This window comes from Phalacrocorax aristotelis, chromosome 7 (genome assembly GCF_949628215.1).
Source record: "Phalacrocorax aristotelis chromosome 7, bGulAri2.1, whole genome shotgun sequence".
Classification (NCBI taxonomy): Eukaryota; Metazoa; Chordata; class Aves; order Suliformes; family Phalacrocoracidae; genus Phalacrocorax; species Phalacrocorax aristotelis.
Window position 1 is genome coordinate 47,784,351 of NC_134282.1, and position 19,301 is coordinate 47,803,651.

Below are 19,301 nucleotides of genomic sequence, written 5' to 3' on the forward strand. Positions count from 1 at the left end.
AGAAAACGATTACTTACTATCCAACTCCTCCTCATCATCACTGGAAGAAGAGCCAATAGAAAAGAGAGTTTTAGACTTAGGAATGAGTGGAGAGATGCTGAAGGAGAAGGAGATTCGCCTCGATGATCGAGTCCGGCCCTGGGCTGAGAAGTGGGTTAACAGCAGACATTAGAGCATGCTTGAAAATGCATTTAATAATAAAAAGGAGAGGAAAGCGGCCAAAGCAAACTAAAACCAAAGCAAAGGAAATGTCTGCAAAGCAGCTGGCTTCAGAAAAGGCACCAGAAACAAAGAATTAAGAACGTGCAAATTCCAGACGATGCAGGTTTCAGAGGATGCAGGTCTCACTGCATGCATAAGTCGAGGTTCAAGGACTTTCTTATCTTTGCTATCATCTTTTTATAGGAGGTCTTAATGAAGACTTACATGTGAACAGTTATTTTCCCAAACAAAATACCAACATCATAGTGGATCTCTGGACAAAAGGCATCTGCCTCACTGAAATAACTAACAGACAATTAGACTAGAACAACTCAAGATATTTGTTTAAGGGTGTTTTTTGCAGTTAAATGACACCAAAGCTGCTGGGTATAGGAAGGATACTTTATCTGAAGTGTTGACTTTACCTACCTAGGGAGGTTCTTGCCACTTCTACCTCTAAAAAACCCCAACACCATTTCGGTAATGCTATGCCCTTAAAAGCTGCCAGTTTTAAGATGGAGAGACCTAAATTTCTTTTAATTTCTGCTCCAAAATAAAACAGAAAAAACCAAACATCTTTTCTCCTACCTTCTTAAAACTCACAGTCCTTATTTTAAAGAAACTGCCTAATCATGAGAAAAGCCCCTCTGCACCCTCTCCTGTTCCTGCCTGGAAGAAGTCTACCAAACACAGTGCCAAATTCAGCAATCAGTCTGTGACATCAAATCTTCCCTTATCAGTAGGATAATGACAAGTTCAGTCATCTTTTCTCAGACATGTTACTGCTCTGCCTTCTGCTTATTTCAGTTTGTGAAGTTATATTTATCTTCCAGTACTATGCTCTTTTCCAGGAATCCCTGCTATTTGTTCATGCCCTTGTCTGCAAACTTTGCAAATTAAAAGGGTTTACTGTAATTCCTGTTTAAAAATAGTTTATTTTTAAGAGCGGCTCTTGCATAGCAGCAGCTTTGCAAGAATTCTTTATAAGTACAGTCTTCTCTGAAAAGAGATGTAGGAGCCAGCTAGCCACCCTTAACTGATATTGCTTCACAGCCTCTGATGGAGATGCTCAGGGGCTGTACTTCCCAAACCTTCTCATTGTACAAGCACAGGTGGAAACCTCTGCACTGTGACCTAAGCAATGTCAGGTTGCCGGATACCCATCACTCACATGGAACATCAGTGTATTCTCAGGAAAGACAACTCGAACAGACCTGGGGAAACTCTGCCCCGGGACAGGTCTGACCTAAGGGTCCTACATTAAACACCTTCAGTGCATATATTCAGGCAGTTTAAAGCCATTCCATGGCACAACTAAATCAGTTCGCTTGCACAACAGGGAAAAGAGCCTAAGTATCAGGGCTAAACTTCCAAGAGAAAGAAGTAGCAATTATTATTCTCTTTGAATAAAATATGTCCTTCCAGCTACGTACAATTTTTTGTATTGCTGATATACCCCCAAACTAAATTCAAAATATAAAAATATTATCTGAGGAATAACCAACGCAATGCAAAGCAAACTTCTCTGAAATTTTCCTTCAGCCATTAGTCTTAAATGCCAAATGCCTAGAGGGAATTCGACTAAAATTATGTGCTCACTTTTCCAACGTAAGCAGAACCATCCTATAGGGACCCAATGAAAGGCATCTAAATTAAAGAATCCCTAGCAAGGTTCATGCATTAATTTTGCCTAGACTGCCTTTCAAAGGAGTTGTTAAGTATTCCAGGCCTGAAGAACATGACTAGGCAACACTTCTTTCTTTCTTCTGTAGTCTACTGTCGATTTAGACAAAAAGTCAAGATGAACAATAATACTTTACTGTAAATAGAACCACCTCCTCCAGCACAGTTCAATTCAACTTCCATTTCAGTGGTTTTATTTATAGCAGTTCCTGGCTTTATAACAATGCTCCACACTGGAAATTTGCTATTCCAAAGCCTAAAGCAGTCTTCCGAGCACTCCAGCCAACAGCTCTTGTGACCTCCCTCTATAAAATGCTGAAGGATTAACAGTTGTGAATGGCCACAGCAGCTCTTGGAACATCTGAGACATCAGATGGAGTGCAGGCTACAAACTCACTCTTGGAAATTGCTCCTGCCTCAGTACATATGACAGTAAACAGGAAAAATAAGAGGAAGCCCTCCATATGTTTAGTCATTTGCATTTAGTTTTTAAAGCTTTTGCACAGAACATGTTGCTTTCTTCCCATTCAGACACATTTGCAGGGATCAGAGAATTTTTTTTAAACACCTACCACAAAATTATGCAAGTGGCATGAAGAATTAAAGTTTTCTTAGAATTCACCTCCGTGAAATCAAGGATTTATTCTTGCATAACTCTAAAGTATTCTGCTGCAATAATATGAATGTCAAACCTAGGTGATACAAGGGAGTTTATACACCGAGAACTTGTAAAAGGCACTAGGCTGCTTCACATGTACTTATGGTCACAACTCGAGTAACACTTTTCCTCTTTCAAAGTGACTGAGGAAGAATGATTTACTGAAGTTTCCAAAGTCAGGAAAGTGCTGGAGTTGGGAAGAGAATCCGTGACCTAAATTTTCAAGGAAAGTAATCCCTTTGGATGCTCACATCAACCGCTTCAAACGCACTGATCTTCAGAAACCACCTTCCTATAAAAATGAGGCCCTTCTGAGGTGTCGCAAATTAACTACTGAGAAAATAAAGCTTGCAGAAGCATTAGTAATTTTTAACTTCGGTGTCCAAAACTCTCAGACATCCGCCTCAAAGCAGATGACTAACCCTGCTATTTTTTCCACAGGCCCGCTGGAAAGCTTACTACACCTTCTCTTTTCCTTCTCTCTACGAGATCGTTGTGGGTAGGCCGACTCTAGAAGAGGATGGGATAATCAAATCTGTTTACCACCAGCTCAGGCCTCAATGGCATTTTTAACATGGGTCATAGGACAGAGAAGAGGAGGGGAGCAGCAAATTGTCCGATTCCAAGATGAAGGCACAAATCCTCTGCTGTCCTAACCCCTCACCATAGGCCTGAAGGAAAGTCTCAAGGGAGAAGGAGATGAGCCACAGCTGGCCAGGCTCTCTCTGCCACCAAGAACATGTTTTCTGGGAGCTAGCAGAGTTATTTATGGTGTTTGGTTAGCAAGTGGATGCAGTGTCAATAAATTGGTTGCTTAAAAAACCCCAAAACATAACGAGCCCAAGGAGAAAATGGCGAGGGTTCGCCATTAGACAGAGCACGAGCAGTCTCTTTGTGGGACATATCTGACCGTTTTGGTTACCGTTGCTGGTGGACATATCCATTAGGCCACATGCATATTAATCGTGGAAGAACAATGGCAAAGAATTAAAAAATGTCTTTTACAAAGCATGACCTCTGTGAGCTTCCTCTAGCAAGCCTCCTAAGTGAATAAAATGCCTTTCTTAAAAGCATCTTCCCCTTGTTCAGCTTTGCAAGGAAGAAGCATGTCAATAAAGAGGAAAAGATCGGAGTCCATCACTGATTGACAAGATGTGATCTAAAATGTCAATACAGTTTCTGGCTGGCAATTAATGAAATGAAAACATATGTAACACGGCCTTTCCTAAGCACATCCAGCTGCAGCCTTTTGAACTACTTTTCCAGCTGAAAGAATCAGTTCAGTCAAGTTGAAAAATTAAGTGCTTGTTATCACTTCAATTAAGCTAAACTGAAAAATTTCACCTAATCATCTTTTTTTATTTTTGTCAGGAATGAGATTCAATAAATTACACCCAACTGCCACAAAACATTGAACTAAAAATAAATAGCAACCTCCCCAATGATACCAAGACATGGATTCTCAAATTTTCATATATCAACTTTCAAAAAAAAAAAAATTGAGAAGTAGGAAAATAAGATATGAAGTTGAATTTACCATGACATCAAAGGAAGACTTTCTGAAAGGATACAAAATTCAAACTTTTTTTTTTAACAAAAAACTCAATAAATCATAGTTTTCGAACCAGCAGTCTAATTAAGGAAAAACAAGAAACCCAATAGAACTGGAAATACCAGGAATACGTTAGGAAGAACAAAATATGGAACTAAGCAGAATGGTTCTCCCCTTCCACTCACAAATCTGTGCAGCAGTGAAACATGTATTTCACATGGTGTAGGAAAGCAAGAGCAGGTACGAGCAAATTCTGCCTTGGGAAGTAGCAAGACATACTTAATACAGATAACAGACTGGATAAGGATAAGGGAAAATTGCGTTACTCACTGTCCAGCACTGGTTTACTAATTGACATTAGAGACATAGATTTGGTCAGTGGAGATGAAACAGCAGAAGAACAGAAATTAAATCCTTGCGGTTGCGATGTCTGACGCATCTGCAGAACAGAAAATAACCATGCTGAGGCAAATATGTCAAGCACAACAGCACCATCCCAACTACAAACTACAGTTCAGTGCTCATGTTTACTGAAATTCTCACTTTCAAACAGTGGAAAATTGGAACAATCCTGGTATGAGGTAATAGGTGAGAAATGCAAGGACCACCAAAAATGCAATTGGAGTCTCAGGTGAAATGCAACATTTTGGTTTGTCTTTTAAGTGTAAGACAACTAATTATGCAACACAGACTCTGGCTGCTTGATTTTCTTGCAAGATATTACAAGATGGATATTGTTAACAGTCTAATGGCCACTGAAATTACTGCAGTCATTCCAACTCCTCAGCATTAGTAGACTGTGGTTCAACAGGGTAAAAAAAATCTGATGCTTAGTGTGTTCCACAAAATGACATTCCTCAAAGCCAGAGAGGATACGAGAGTCTTGACATAACAGCTCTTACAGGCCAGATCTTGTAAATACTGAAAATACTATGGCTGAAACATCAAACTCGGAAATCCAGGGTATTTAGAGTATTTAAGACTATAATTGCTTCTTTAATAAAACTAAGCAGACACTCTCATAATATCATGGCCCATATCTCCTTAATAGCTATCATAGACTTCTGCTCCAGAGAGATCACTCAACATTTTCTTAATATGCAATTAACATTTTGCTTAACTGTTCCTTATAATAATGGGCCTTTTGATTCTGGTTAAGCCTATGAAAGGAAAAAAAAAAACTTTATTTTCCTCCTACAATATGAAAACAAACCTGAAAACTTTAACAGATAAATTACTACTTGGTACTTGTGTGTATTTCAGGTGAGCAAAAAGGCAGCATAAACTGTGGAAGCCTTACAACACCTGCAATTGATAGTACCACTACATCCATGCTAAGAAGTTAGTAAGTTTTCCATGATTGCTTGTGCACTCAGTGGAAGAAAACTGGAAAATTTCTTGTTCTCCACCCTAAGACTTCACCTATCAGTGACACTGCCCAAAGAACCAAGCAGCAAATTTAACATAGGGGAAATTCCTCTGTGTTGAAGATGGAAGACTTTAATGATATTACATATAGAGGGTGGAAGCCTTCACAGTGAAACTGTGTCTTGGGAAAATTACTTCAAAACATTGATGTAGCATATTCTAGAAATCTAACAATAATTGGACAGCTTTACCTGGTGATCATAGTCTCTGATTTTCCTTTGCTCGAGGTCTTCAGTGAGCAAGACCAGGGACCCACACTGATTGCTGGCAAGTGGACTCCCTCTGAGGTCTTTGGAGCTCAGAGAAGAAGCCTCCAAGTTTGTAGAGGGCTTCTTGTTCTCACCAGAGTCTCCAGCAAGGCCTTCTAGGCTGTAACTGAAGAGAAACCATAGAGGTTAGATCCTGACAAACCGTTAGGGACTGGTGTCTTTCAGCACATAGCACCTTCGAGAGTAAAACGCAATGCAGTCACTAACTGAACTGTGCAGGGAAATGCTGATGTTACTCCTTAGCATGTTACCTCTCAATAACCAAGTGCAGACAGCAGTGGAGGGATTTCTGTTTCCTTCAGAACTAATACAGCAGCATCTTTCTGCTTGTAACGAGACACAGTTGTTGCTGCGTGCTCAGAGCAACCATTCAAACTCTTGGTCAATAGGCTTTCCCACTTCTTTGTTTTCCTCCTTGAACGCTGCACAGGAAAATTCTAGAAGCACTCTTCTGAAAATGTTGATATTTCCACATATTGTTTTTGCTAGTTTTTTATTAGGTTGTCCCTGGAAATAAAGCCACCCATATTAAACTACCTTGTACAGCACAGTGCTGCCTGTCCTGGACCACCACCCCTCCCAGCAACCACAAAGTCAGCTCTGGACTGCGTGTAATGTTCATCTCTGCAGACACATCCTCTGAATCTATTTAGCACTTGCCACTGCACTAAGTTTCAGCATCAATAATGTCCTTCCTTCTGCCAAAGCTGACTTCTTTTTTTCCTTTTTTTTTTTTTAATTCAATATATATTGCCCCCACCAGCCAATCAACCCTATTTTATCATTTGCTGATGAAGCTAGGTCTGCCCAATGGAGCCAGACATAATAATTTAAAGCTAAACAAAATACTGAACTTTTGGCTTGCAGAATTAGTAGTAATAAAAGGTTTAGCCAACCTCTGTAGAGACAGCTGCTGATAGACATGATAAAAAAGCAACCTCTACTGAAAACATACTAGTACACTCTCTTCTCACCTACACAAAACAGTCCCTCTTTTGCATGTAACTATTTCCATCTGATCTTTCTTGGCTCCAATATTCTGCTTCTGACCCTCCTGCTCCTCGTACCCTAGCATGCATAGATCAACTGCAATGCGAGTCTGGGCTGCAGGGCAAGTTCTGCAGATTCACCGCCTGATAAACTAGCACAGCTTTGTGGCTAATACTTGATTTCATGCACACAAAGTCCTGCTAGCTTGAAGCACGGCCTACCCTGGATATATATCCCAACTTGAGGCTAGCTGTGACATCTAAAGCGGCCAGCAAGCTGACATACAGCGAATGAACGGGAGAACACCCTACAAATTGTACAGATTATTTAAACAACCAGGAGCAGCTTTAAATTCAGGTAGATTTGCACAGTAGCGATTAATGTCCCACATTCCTTTAGAAGCATTAAGTGGCTGATAAATATGCATCTTCAAACTAAAAATTGCCATAAACCTTAAGTAAGAAGATTTAGTAAAATTTTAAAGACTCTTTTCATGGTAGTTAATGAGAAAGACAACTGGTTGAGGCATCCACAATTCAATCTGCTTTAGGAAGATTTTGAGTCAACCATGTATATCCATAGCAGGCATTACAAATTTTATTCTAAAACACATGCAAAGAGAAATCAGTCCCATTTCTATTGATTGTTTAGGGCAGAAGAACTTTTTTCTTGCATCCCAAGGTGATAACAATGGTGTTACCTAGTACAGAAAAAAAATCAGCTTGTTGTGACACAAACAACTCAAAACTGCAAATATTACCCATAAAATAGGTATCAGTGGGTGATACTGGTCTGTAATTTGTTGGTTGGGGTATACAGACCAACTGTAATTAAATCTGTAACAGGAAGGACAGATTAACTTCTTTCTCAATATCTAGTCTTCAGAAGAAGAATTCAATAGCTCTACCCGCGACCAGCAAGAACTGCCAGAGGAAAGCTACAAAGCTATAAGATCTGGGAGACTGGGTTCCAGGCAACATCAGGCAAAGATCTACCTGCAACCATCAATCCCAACTCGGGGACTTTCTACCGAAGATGCAAGCTTTAAGTGCCTGGGAAATTTTCATCTGTGGCTATCAGATTGGTTTTCACAGAAAGTTTTACATGATTAGCCTCTTAGAAAAAAAACCTAGATCTTTCAATTTACAAAGCGCAAGCCTTAATCCTTTAAGAGATCCAACCAGAACAAAGCGGTGCTGAATCACATGAACTCTTTTAATTCTTTGGCTGTCACAATTATCATTATGATCATTGCTGTGGAAAAAACATGCCTTAAAAACATCACCAAATAGAGCAGCTCAAACCAACGGTGCAACTTTTTAACATTCGAGGCCAATGAAAAGCAGCTGCCACCTTCACCTGCACCCCAGTTCAGAAGACCCATTCCCAAGACTAATTGCTAAAAAAGCAGATGAAGCAGAACATGTGCACACTTCAGCCAGAGCAGCAGCGGAAAAGGCGATGCGCAAAAAGCTCACGACAGGGTGTTTGCAGAGCTCCTTTGCTGCTGCTGCACACTTATTTATACCATACCTTCTACAAGTAAAGTCAGGAATCATGGCAACGAACTGTACGCCAGAGGGACACCAGCTCAAACTAGGAACATCAAAAGAGGCAAAGAAAGGAAAAGGGCTGCGATTATTGGACTGTTAAGGAACAGGGGAATGTTAAAAGACTCTCACTCTTGCATATCTTAAAAAACATAACAACAAAACACCCAAACCCGAACAAATTCAGAAAAAATGCAGTAGCTACTATATATTTCTGGCTGCCAGAACACACCAGAGTGCCCCAAGTGACTGAGATTACCACCGAACAGGTAGCAGGCCAGCCCATGCTTCCCCCAAACCGATCCCATCGGTGAGTATACAATGTACTGGAGAAATTGCTCCTTTTGGGGAGAGAAGTTTTTGGGGAAAACAAGGCTGAAACACAACAAAGCCAATTTTGCAGAATTAATCACACATGGCCATTGTGTTAGTAATGATTAGTATTTTCCTAGTACCTCTGCTCCCCAAATCAGAAAAAGAATCCCGTACATATATTTAAACGTTTAAGTCCCCTCCATACAAATATGAATAACCTCAGGCTACACTTGGGAAAAATGAGGAGAGCGTTATACTCAAGTGCTGCACAGCAAATCAGTAAAAGAGGCTGGAAGAAAAAAAACGGACTCGCCTTACTATTAACTTGGGATTCAATCAAGAGTCCTTCAAACAGTACTTGGACTAGAAAACCTTTCAGCTCCCATACGCCAAAAGAGTCCCAAGTTGCCTCATGAAAGACACAAGAAATGTAAATACAGAACACAAATATTTCGGCTGTTATTTTAAATACTGCTTTTGTTACCTTTTCTCTGTCAGATCACAGCCCAATTGCAGGTTTTGCAGACACAGAGAAATCAATCTCTTGTCAGCTATGACATATAAAGGATCCCTAAAATCCTGGAAAAGCTGCCTAGGAAACGTACGCTGTCTGAAGGGAATTTTGCATCAGGGCAGATCTGCCAGAGCAGCAATGCGCAAATCCTGCTCCCAGCCCCGGGCCTGCGATCCGTGCAAGGAGGGGACATCGCCAGAGCACGCTTTGCTCCAGGCCAGGAGCCTACGAAAAGGGCAGAACAAGTCTAAGCACACCTGGCCCAGGATCTGTGAGTGCCAGAAGCCTCAGAGAGGCGTAAAGCCCCTGGCTGCATCATCTCATGTCAAGTCCTTGTATAGTTTCCACACTCAGTACAACACCGGAAACATTCAGTAAGGGTTTGATGGTTGGTGTTCAGTGGTGGAGTTCAGATAACCACTACCTGTTTTATTAAGCACGTTAATTAGGTGAGGATACACCTGAGTACCTGCGCTTTTCACCCCAAAGCTCCAGGTGTGCTTCACCAGTAGCTCTCACCACAGCACCATAAGCATTCTTCATGAAGACATACCTTCCCATAACATGCCGATATTTCCATGTACTTCATCATCGTCATCCAACTAAACTACGGTGGCACATGTAAGCATTAGTGAGGGATGGGGGTGGGACTAAATACTTGCTTGGGATCATAAGAGGATGCAGTCCTGGCCACAGTAAACCCATCTCCATCATACATCTCAGCCTGCACTCTCAGGCTTGGGTTCAGCCTCCGAGCAGGTCAGTACAAACTGGCCGGTGGAAACTAGACGGAGGCTGAGGAACTATCCCAAGGAAGGTATCACAGATGCTTCCCCCTAGACTAGCTTGTGGCCCCAAGACTACTGGGCTCGGTGGACCCTTGGAACTATGCTTATGTTGATTTGTTTGCAAAAGTCAGTAACTCCTGTGTCGTCACTTTTCAGCTGAAGGGGAGAGGATTTTCTCCATTAAATAAATGATGCACTTTAAAAGATGCGTCTGTTCCTGATCATTGGCATGTTATAGTGACAATCTCAAATGCTAAAACTGCAGGGAAGGGAAGCAGAAGAGCGGAGGGAAGGGAGGAAGGAGATGAGCTACGCATGTGTGTAGGAAGAAGCCTGTAAGTGGTGGAAGGTCTCAGAGAAGGAAGACAACCTTTTGACAAGGGCTGTGGAAAGGAGTCTTACAGAATTAAAATCCTGCTGGGGAGCCACCCACAATCTGTTGGCAACACCATAAAACCTGAATAAGATCAATGTAGAGCATGCAAAACCCCTGTAAAGATGACTTGGGGAGAGGAGATGAGCTATTCTGTACATCAGCCTTGTGGGAGGGCATAAACTCTTGGAAATGGTTTCAGGCTGCGGCTCTGCAACTGTGGTTAGAGAGGATGAGACCAACACAGCTGGGAGGCCAGGGAAAGAAAAAAATAAAAGAGAACGCTTATGAAAGAATTAGCACACATTTCAGATATGACTAGGTGTTTTAGGTTGCCTATTTGAGGCATTTTCTTTGTTCTGTGTGTAAGCTCAGTGTCTCAGGATATTATGACTCTAAACACTAACACAGGTCCTACAGAGGAGCCCTAATAGACAACTGGTAAGATGATGTTCATTTGCATGAGGCGAGATGATGAGCACTGCCCTTCTTCCTCTAGAGCACAGTGATGCAAATGAAGAGGCTTCGTAAAAGTAAAAAAGCATGTTCTTTCTTGTGCCTTTTTTAAAATTATTTTTTAACAGCTCTCTCCCAAACTGTACAACACTGCTCATATAGCTTCATTTATGCTGATGCATGGCAAGACATGGTGACTTTTTGGTAATAACATCATGGCAACCTGTTTTCCGTACATGGAAATATGGTAGCTTCTTTACACCTCCCCCCCGCCCCCCACCATAACCCCATCCATTTCAAGGGAAACGAATCCTGAGTTAACCTGCCATGGGAGGAGAGGTGGCAGGCTGTGGGAGATGAGAAGAGGTTGAACCACTGAAGGGCAGAGGTTAAACAACTTCTGTTTTCAGCCTAAAAACATACAAGTATGGACAGTCCACATGTCTGCTGTGTCAAACACTAAGTGTCCTATTTTATATGTTAATAGACAGTGCAAAGTTTATGTGAGTGAAAAATGCGTATCTGCATGATGGATGAGGAACTGAAAGTTTGCTATACAGAAGAAAAAAATAACACACATGGGAAGTAAAGAAAAAAACCCTTATTTTCTACTTTTTAGGATGATGGTTTTAAAAGAACAGCAGAAGAGCAAAATTAAAGCCATTTAATTCAACCAGCTGTACATCTGCAGAGTATCCTCCAACTCTGAGATTGTTTCTGATGCATCCCCTCCCCAGGTGCCCCTCCTGCGAGTCTTGGCAGGAGTCTCTGACGTGCTTTAAATCCAAATTACACACATGCTCGCAGGTAAACAATTATTTTAATACAACTCCAAATCTTACACATGACAGATCTCTGATATCTGAGATTTCTCCAAGTTATTAACAAATCATCGTGCAGAACATGGCTTAAGCATGTGCTCTGTGGGTCAGAAAAACTGCCCTGGGTCACACTGGGTAGGGAAAGCAGCCAAGCGGGACGCACAGCTCTAACGCCAATGCTTCAAGAGGTACTAGAGGTTTACTAACATGACAGTATGGAGTTAGTACACATTCAACACAAAATGGTTAGTCACATTAGTTGGCTTTGTACCTTCTCCTATGAATGGGAGGCTTCTTTATACCATCCCCCAGAACTCGCATTGAACTGAAAATGAATCATGGAGAGTGATCAGCAGCTTGAATGGAAAAAAATGAACAAATGGCAGCTGAAGGAATAATACCCCCAACAAATGAACAACAGAGGGAATGGATGTACAGAGAAAACACAAAATTAAATACTAAAGGAAGTCATGAGCCTCTCTTTTCCTCTCTCTTTTACAAATAAGTTCGGGCTTTTTTTAATGCAGAAAGGTTTCACGGGTATTGACCACGTTGCAATTTAGCTGCTCCTAAAGCCAGGTCAGTTTAAAGTTTAGATAAGCACAAACTATCTGACAGAAGCTGCTAGCGACTGTGATTAACACCAGTTCCAGTTTTGCAGTGCTCAATCCACCAGTGAAAAATGCCGGTGTTTCTTTCCTCAGAACTGAACGTTAAAAACACTGCACCATTGTTGAAAGACAGGCATTTCAAATCCTCTATGAATGTCAGGAATTAACGGAAGGATGAACATCCTTTTGTGGCAGCCTTGTTCATTTTCTTTGTATTTTTAATAGCAAAGTATAGGCATGAAGATTATCTGTAAAGTTCATTTGAGGAGAGAGGGGCAGCAGAGGGGAACTGAGCACGTTTTCACATTTTATTTAAGATGATGACATTTTTTCTGATCTTTTCTGTGACAAACTTTTATGCTCGACTCTCTTACAAAGAACGAACACGTAACACTGGAAAAGACTAAACCTTACAAAAGGTTGATTTTTTTTTTTTCCCCATAGGCTCTTTGGGTCCTGTTTCAGCAGCTCTACTTAAGCTCGACTTAGCTACTTTTGCCATCAGGGGAAAGACTATTTTTGCTGTGGATGGGGCTGGACAGGCTGCGAGCCTTTTACCGGGACAGGAGGTGCCTCTTACAGCTCATCTGACCACGCAGCCTGACAGCCCATTCCTCTTCCCGGCTGCACAGCCCAGTTCTAATCCTTGGGTTGGTTTTGGTGGCAATTACACTTTATTTGGTTCATTTTCTGCTCATTTAGTGAGCGCCACCTGCTCACCTACGAGCAAAGTAGTGCCATGGGTGGCCAGAGGAGCAGAGGGTAGCAGAGGACAAGGGGTGGCAGGCAGTGGGAGCAGCACAGGTCCTGCCCCTCAGCAGGACAAGCCTCAGCTAAGGCTTGTGCTGTTACTTGAAGGTTTGCAAAAGGCAAGTCACAATAAGGCTTTTCCCCTTTAAATGGAACTGTCTACTGCATGGGAAATAAATGAAGAGGCAAACACCCTGAATTTAACTGATTTGTACGAAAGTAACGTGGTTTGGGCTTCACTTCCTCAGTATTTGTTGTTGCTCACTAAGCAACCAGAATCTCAACATCACAACAGCCACGTATGAAAAGAAAAAAGAAAAAACCCTAAAACCCCCCAAATAATCCAAATTCCTGTGTAAGAGAAACATAAAACCAAACAGGAACCAAATCAGCAGCAGAGACCCACCCAGCTTTTCCTTTTTAATTAACCTATGTGACTGCTATCCTTATGTAGCGGCAGCTATATCTTAGAACATATGAGAATAATTACTGTTCCTTTAACTCAAATTTTCTTACATTTACAACGAATTTATTTTCCCATATCAGAAATGGCCTCCAAAGTCTGACGCAGGAGAACTTAACCCCATCTGTTAAGTGTTAGCAGTAATCGCCAGCTATGCAGTTTATTACCCTCAGAAATCCTTACATAACAGGTCCTACATGTGAAAATAAATCTTTCCAAATGAGTTTATGAGCTTATGGACTCATTCTGTCATAAACCTGCACGTATATGCTATGCTGACTCTTTTGTAGCTTTAAAAAGGTAGGTATTACTTAATTTATTTAAATATTACCTGGGGACCAGGAATGAAGCCAAAAAAGGTGGCAGTGGTAAACAACAACAATATCAATACTCATAAATCTTTCACCCCTTAATACTTAGAGGGTCCTGAACTTTTTTCAACATTGGCTTTAAAATCTGAAGGGTCTATGATATTCCTTTAGTGATACTGACAGCTTCTAACGCGTAAAGGACACATACATTTCGGATGGGAGGCAGCTGCCTCTCACTGGATTATCCAAATGGGACAGTAACAATTTACCAGGAACCTGTTAAGAGTGGCCAGTTTTAATTTAATGGCATCACCAAATGCAATGGCTCTGCTTATCTTAAACGCAGACCTGTGGCCATGAAGATGGCAGCAGGCAGCCTGGGGAGCACTGCGCTGCACGCCTGGGCTTGCAGCCTCTGTAAGCCGCAAGTCTACGCCGGAGGGGTGGGAGGATATGGCACCCTGACCCTGCTAAAATAATTGGCCACTCCTGCTCTGGGAAGCATTAAATGCATTAAAAACACTGGCCAAACCTGCGCTGCTTTCAGAACACACGGGGTTTGACCCCAAGTGTCCAGCAGACCAGAAGCCGAACGGTGCAGAGAACGGCAGGGAACCTTACACCAACTACTTTATTCGTATGCGTTTTCCTTTATTTCATCTTTTTGCCCACTCAGATGTGGGGCTGAGCACCTTTTCCTCCCACAGTCACTTGGCACCATCATTTACATGTTACACCTCTCCCTGTTGTACCTTCTGAAAGAGCCAAAACTTCCCTTTCAAATCTTCTGGGGCAAGTTAGATGGGATTTAGTGAGCAGAGACTGAGGTGGAACCAATTCCGTGAAACAGCGACTACCCATCTCACCACTATGCCAAATGAGGAGCCTCCAAAAATTTAAAAACCTCTGGTGCCCATGCTATCTTTAATAGAATCACAGAAATAATGGTCATGTTTTTTTTTTGTGAGAGATTTAACACTCCAATAACTCCTCTAACAAAGCCCTTTGTATAGAAAGGTGTGGTGACGGTTCAAATGAAAGACCTGTCCCAAGGTATTTCCATTCGCTCTGGAACGCTCAAGTATACTGTAGGTATTAAGTACTTTAATCCTGAAAGTTAATTTAAAAAAAACCCAAACAATCGTTAGGAGATTTTCTTGACCCTGTTGAGTGAGAAAGGAATAATCAGAGTGACATCCTCAGTTCTCTGTTTTATCGTGTGAGCCCAAAGCTTAGATAAATATGCACGAGTGGGTACAAAGTAAATCAAAGCAGCTCTTCACTCACCTCCTCTGATTTATTTCTGCTTCGTTGCTGGCATTCTTCCCTGGCCCCCAACTGTGTCGACGGAAAGGTGACAGTGGCCGCATGGAGTTTCGTAAGATGGAGGAATGGGTGGGCACATCCGTGATACTGTCCAGCTCCTCTTCCTTCTCTCCTCCCTCTGCGGCCACCATGTTTGTGCAGCTGCCATCCAGGCTGTGCCTGTCCTTGGGCTGGACGAAGTTCACCATCGGCGGGAAGGGAAGGAATATGTCACTGCCCAGGGATGAGTTCCTCTCCAGGGACATGGTGTCATCGGCAGAGGAACTGGAGCTGGTGACATCACATGCAGACTGCTCCTCCTCAGGCTGCTGTGGATAAGAAAAATTAAAACCATATTAAAGTGGAATTATAGAATGGACCTTCAAAGACTACCTACTCCAAACCCCCTGCCATGGGCAGGGACCTCATTCACTAGATGGGGTTGCTCAAAGCCCCACCCAGCCTGACCTTGAACACTTCCAGTGAAGTTAATACATTTAACATTTTAAATAAATGCAAATATTTTATATTTCGTACAGGCTGAGAGACTTCCTAGCTGACAGCATGACGGAAATTAGCTATCACAGAAGTGAGACTTTGGCTCTGGTTCCAAAAGAGGCTGAAATCCCCTACAGTGCAACCTCTTCCACCTCGCAAGTCCCCGGTTGCCATAACCCTGGGCTCCCAGCTCGGGTCCCCTGCCTGCCTTCCTCTCCCCGATTCCACGTTTCATCCTGCGCAGCAAACCCTGCTCCTCTCAGCATTTCTGGCTGAACCTGTTATCGGTCAAGGCGCCGTAAAACTGCCACAGGTTTACCAGGTTAATGACAGAGCGATCAATGGGGAACTGGGTCATCCTGACTCCTGACGACAAACTCCAGCCTCTCCTGTGGGACCGGGGATGGGTTTGTAGCGCTCAGCCACGAGCGCTCAAGGGCAACATGCTGTTCCACTACATCATGCAGCACTAAAGGGACAATTACACAGTAGCAGAAAACAGAAAAAAGAAAAGCTGAAATCCCCATCCCCCACTACTTTCCGTTAAGCAGAGAGTTAATGCCAGGGTTTGCAGCATTTTTCAAATCCAACTGTAATTGAAAAATATCGTTCCACAGGATCAGCCGCCCCGTATTACGGGTCTCGAGTCATGCTGCAATTTTTTGGTTTAGTTTGCTCCCAAAGCACTAAGTGGAAGCCAAACTGGTTCTCTTTGGCCAAAGGCCACATGCTGACCATACAGCCTGAGAAGAGCCTGAGCATATTCTGTTCCCCGTGGCTAGCATAAAAAAACCAAAACACAAGCATCTTTCTGACATCACCTTCAGTCTGAAATAGTGTTTGCCCTGAGGGACTGACGTGGGAAGTTTCAATTTATTCTCCTACAAAGCCCTGCACTGTATCATTTAAAATAATAATAGGCAGAATGATCTGTCAGATCACATATAATAGACTATTCAGCAAAGCCACAGCAGTTAATTGTCTTCAAATAGCAGGCTCGGTGGGTCTCGGCAGAAGCTGAGCGCTCAAGGAGCTGCAGGCTGTCGGGTCTCTTTTGGCAGAAGACAACGGGCTACAAAATCCCATTCTCAGAGGGGAGAGACGGGCATCAAATCTCACGTGGGACAGGATAAAGGGGAGCGGCGCTGCCCCACGGTACTCCTCACCTCGGATCCCACCGCCCGGACTTTGTTCAAGCCCAGGAGTGTTAAATGCATCAGACACACACTTTTCTGTGCTTTTTTTGATGGGCGCACATTGTAAGCTGAAAGCTTCTTGTTAAACTGAATAAAAAGAAACTGAGATGTGCAAAAAGTATTCTAATCAAATATTTTACTATTTAAGGAAAGCCCTGTTTCAAGTCTGGCTATTTTTTACTGTTGTTTCAGTTTAACAGGTACACAATAATGTTCCTAAGGTGGTTTAAATAAATGCTGTCACACTATTTTCCCTCTCCCATCCATCAAATAGAAGAAAAAAAAAAAAAGACAGCACCCACAGCACAACACCAACGTACAATATACTTTTTAAACACAAAATAGTAAAAAAATACTAAAATATATCCCTCCAAAAGCATTCATTTCGTGGTAAGGAATGTCAAATATTAATGGTGAATTTGTGTAAATACTTTAATAGTAAACTTATACTGTAATGTAAATTATTGGATTTGACACATTTAAATGGGAAGTGTGGGCTAAAACAAGAGAGAACTGAAATGGATGCCCTGTAAAGATTTTGACGACGTTTGGCGTTACTCAAGATAATCTGATATTTGTGTGAGTCATGATGAGAGCTTACTGAATTGCTCAAATTCAGACAAATTAAGTAGTCATTATGTGGCTAATACTCCTTCAGTAGAGGAAACTCTGCTTTGCCTTTCTGAGACACAGGAAAATACTGTTAGACATTAGGACAGCACAGCAGGGGAGAGAGCACTACCCGCCAGCTGTACAGTGGAAGGATGGGACAGTTTGGAAACATTAAACTTTGATGCAAATCTAGCAACAGTAGTGCAGAACATCAAACTATATAGGGAGGAATTAAAGTAAAAGAGGAATTTTTATTTCCCAGGTGAGACTAATGCTCCAGTTTAAAATGCTGAACAAAAACCGTTTCCCTAGCAGGGAAGACTGAGGGTTTCTACTGTAAAGTGCAGTTCAAAGAGATACTTGAAAAATCTGAAATATGTTTGGTCCATTTTAACTTTTACCTTGAGCATCAGACTGACTACAGAACACAATAATAAATTCTTAATTTTTTTTTTTTTTTTTTTTTAAACGAAGCAAAACAGTTAATATGAAAGACAAGGACTCTGCCTGCAAAATGCCAAGTGTGGCTGACACATCCAAGAAACATCTATATTGCAGCCACCTCTGCAAGAAATCAGCTGTCTGGCCAAGTGCCAGTCAATATGCATTGCTCTTTAATCCTATCTGAGTAAGAAATTACCCCATTTGCAGAACAGAAATGGTTCTCTAATGTGTTCTTTTCCTACAGAAAAGAATGAAACATAAATGAAATATTTTCTTCAAGTTAAGCTTGCTGCATTACACCTCAATGAATTCAACCCTTAACTGTGACCACAGAACTCAGGGCTGAAAAGAGCCTTTACAGACATGCACCAACGAGCATTTTCTTTGCTCTCAGAAACACTTGGTGAGAAGCTAGCAAGAAAAAATTATATAAGGCACAAAGAGTGAGTTTTCTGAGAAAGAACACATGAACTTCTTCAGGAATAGGGATAAGAGAAATTACTAGGGTGGTGGGGGTGTAAGATAACTTCTTCAACTAAATCCCTCCATCTGTAGGAGGGCCTGATAAGTGGAATTAAAATGCTCTTTTGATCATTTTTGTGATGACAACATGTGAAGTGCTGAGACACAAATTACTCTGTCCCCTGATCTTCCACGTGAAGCATTATTTACAGCGTTACAGTTTTTAAGATGAAAAGATTTAAAAAATTAAGCCCTGGCATCCTGAAGTTTATCTGGCATACTATTACAGTAAAGGAGTCAACATGTTGGGTTGGCTCCATATATAACCCAGCAGAGTCCTCTTCTATTTGGATATGCCTATGGCTCCAGGCTCCCTAAAATGAATGGCCTATTTATAATTTATCATCTTTATGATTTGGAGTGGAGGAGTCTTCCCCTGGTGAAAACGCCTCTTCAAACATTTATTCCTTTGGGTTTTTTTTACATGGTGGTTGGGTTTTTGTGTTGCATGTTTTTTTTAGTTGTAAGAGAAACAATAATTCTGAAAAAATAAATAAAAAATATTTACATATTTGTGTATTTCCTTGAGCAAACTAAAACAAAGGCAGAAATTAAACTTAAAATTCAAGGGGTTGAGTTGCAACCCCTTCCTTTGACAATGACCTGTGGGTTCCTGACTTCCCAAGGGCCTTTCGTCTGAATCATTTCCCCAAGAGGCACATTAAAAAACTTCCCAGTAACGCTGAATTTCAGTGGCAGGTTAAAAGTTAAGATGAGCAAAGCATATGGGCTACACCCCAGGACGCTGCCAGATGATTGTGAGAAATGACCTTATGCAGCATTAATCATTGAAGAAGGAGGGTGTTGCAAAGCCTGCCCAGATGGCTGTCTGAGACAGAGAAGGAAAAGCAGGATGATGAGGACATGGGAATGAAGCGCTGACGCAAAAAAATAACATTTTGCTGAAGCCTTAGACCTCACATTGGAAGCAATTTCTGGATTTTAGCGACAGCCTCTGAAGTCTTTTTGAAAAATCAAGTCAGGTTTTAGC

The 19,301-nt window shown here is 41.7% G+C and overlaps 1 protein-coding gene across 8 annotated transcripts in view; it reads right to left on the reverse strand.

Moving 5' to 3' along the window:
* AKAP13 (A-kinase anchoring protein 13) overlaps positions 1-19,301 on the reverse strand; it is a 217,853-nt gene that overhangs the window by 34,719 nt on the left and 163,833 nt on the right. For 4 of the 8 annotated variants that reach the window (XM_075100603.1, XM_075100602.1, XM_075100601.1 and 1 more), the window contains 5 exons: positions 15,021-15,367; positions 11,870-11,923; positions 8,315-8,377; positions 5,714-5,897; positions 4,425-4,533 (listed from right to left, as the gene is read on the reverse strand). In XM_075100603.1, the coding sequence (XP_074956704.1) occupies positions 4,425-4,533; positions 5,714-5,897; positions 8,315-8,377; positions 11,870-11,923; positions 15,021-15,367 (757 nt within the window). The remainder of the gene's footprint in view (positions 1-4,424; positions 4,534-5,713; positions 5,898-8,314; positions 8,378-11,869; positions 11,924-15,020; positions 15,368-19,301) is intronic. The other 4 variants (XM_075100605.1, XM_075100608.1, XM_075100607.1 and 1 more) reach the window with 2 other exon arrangements.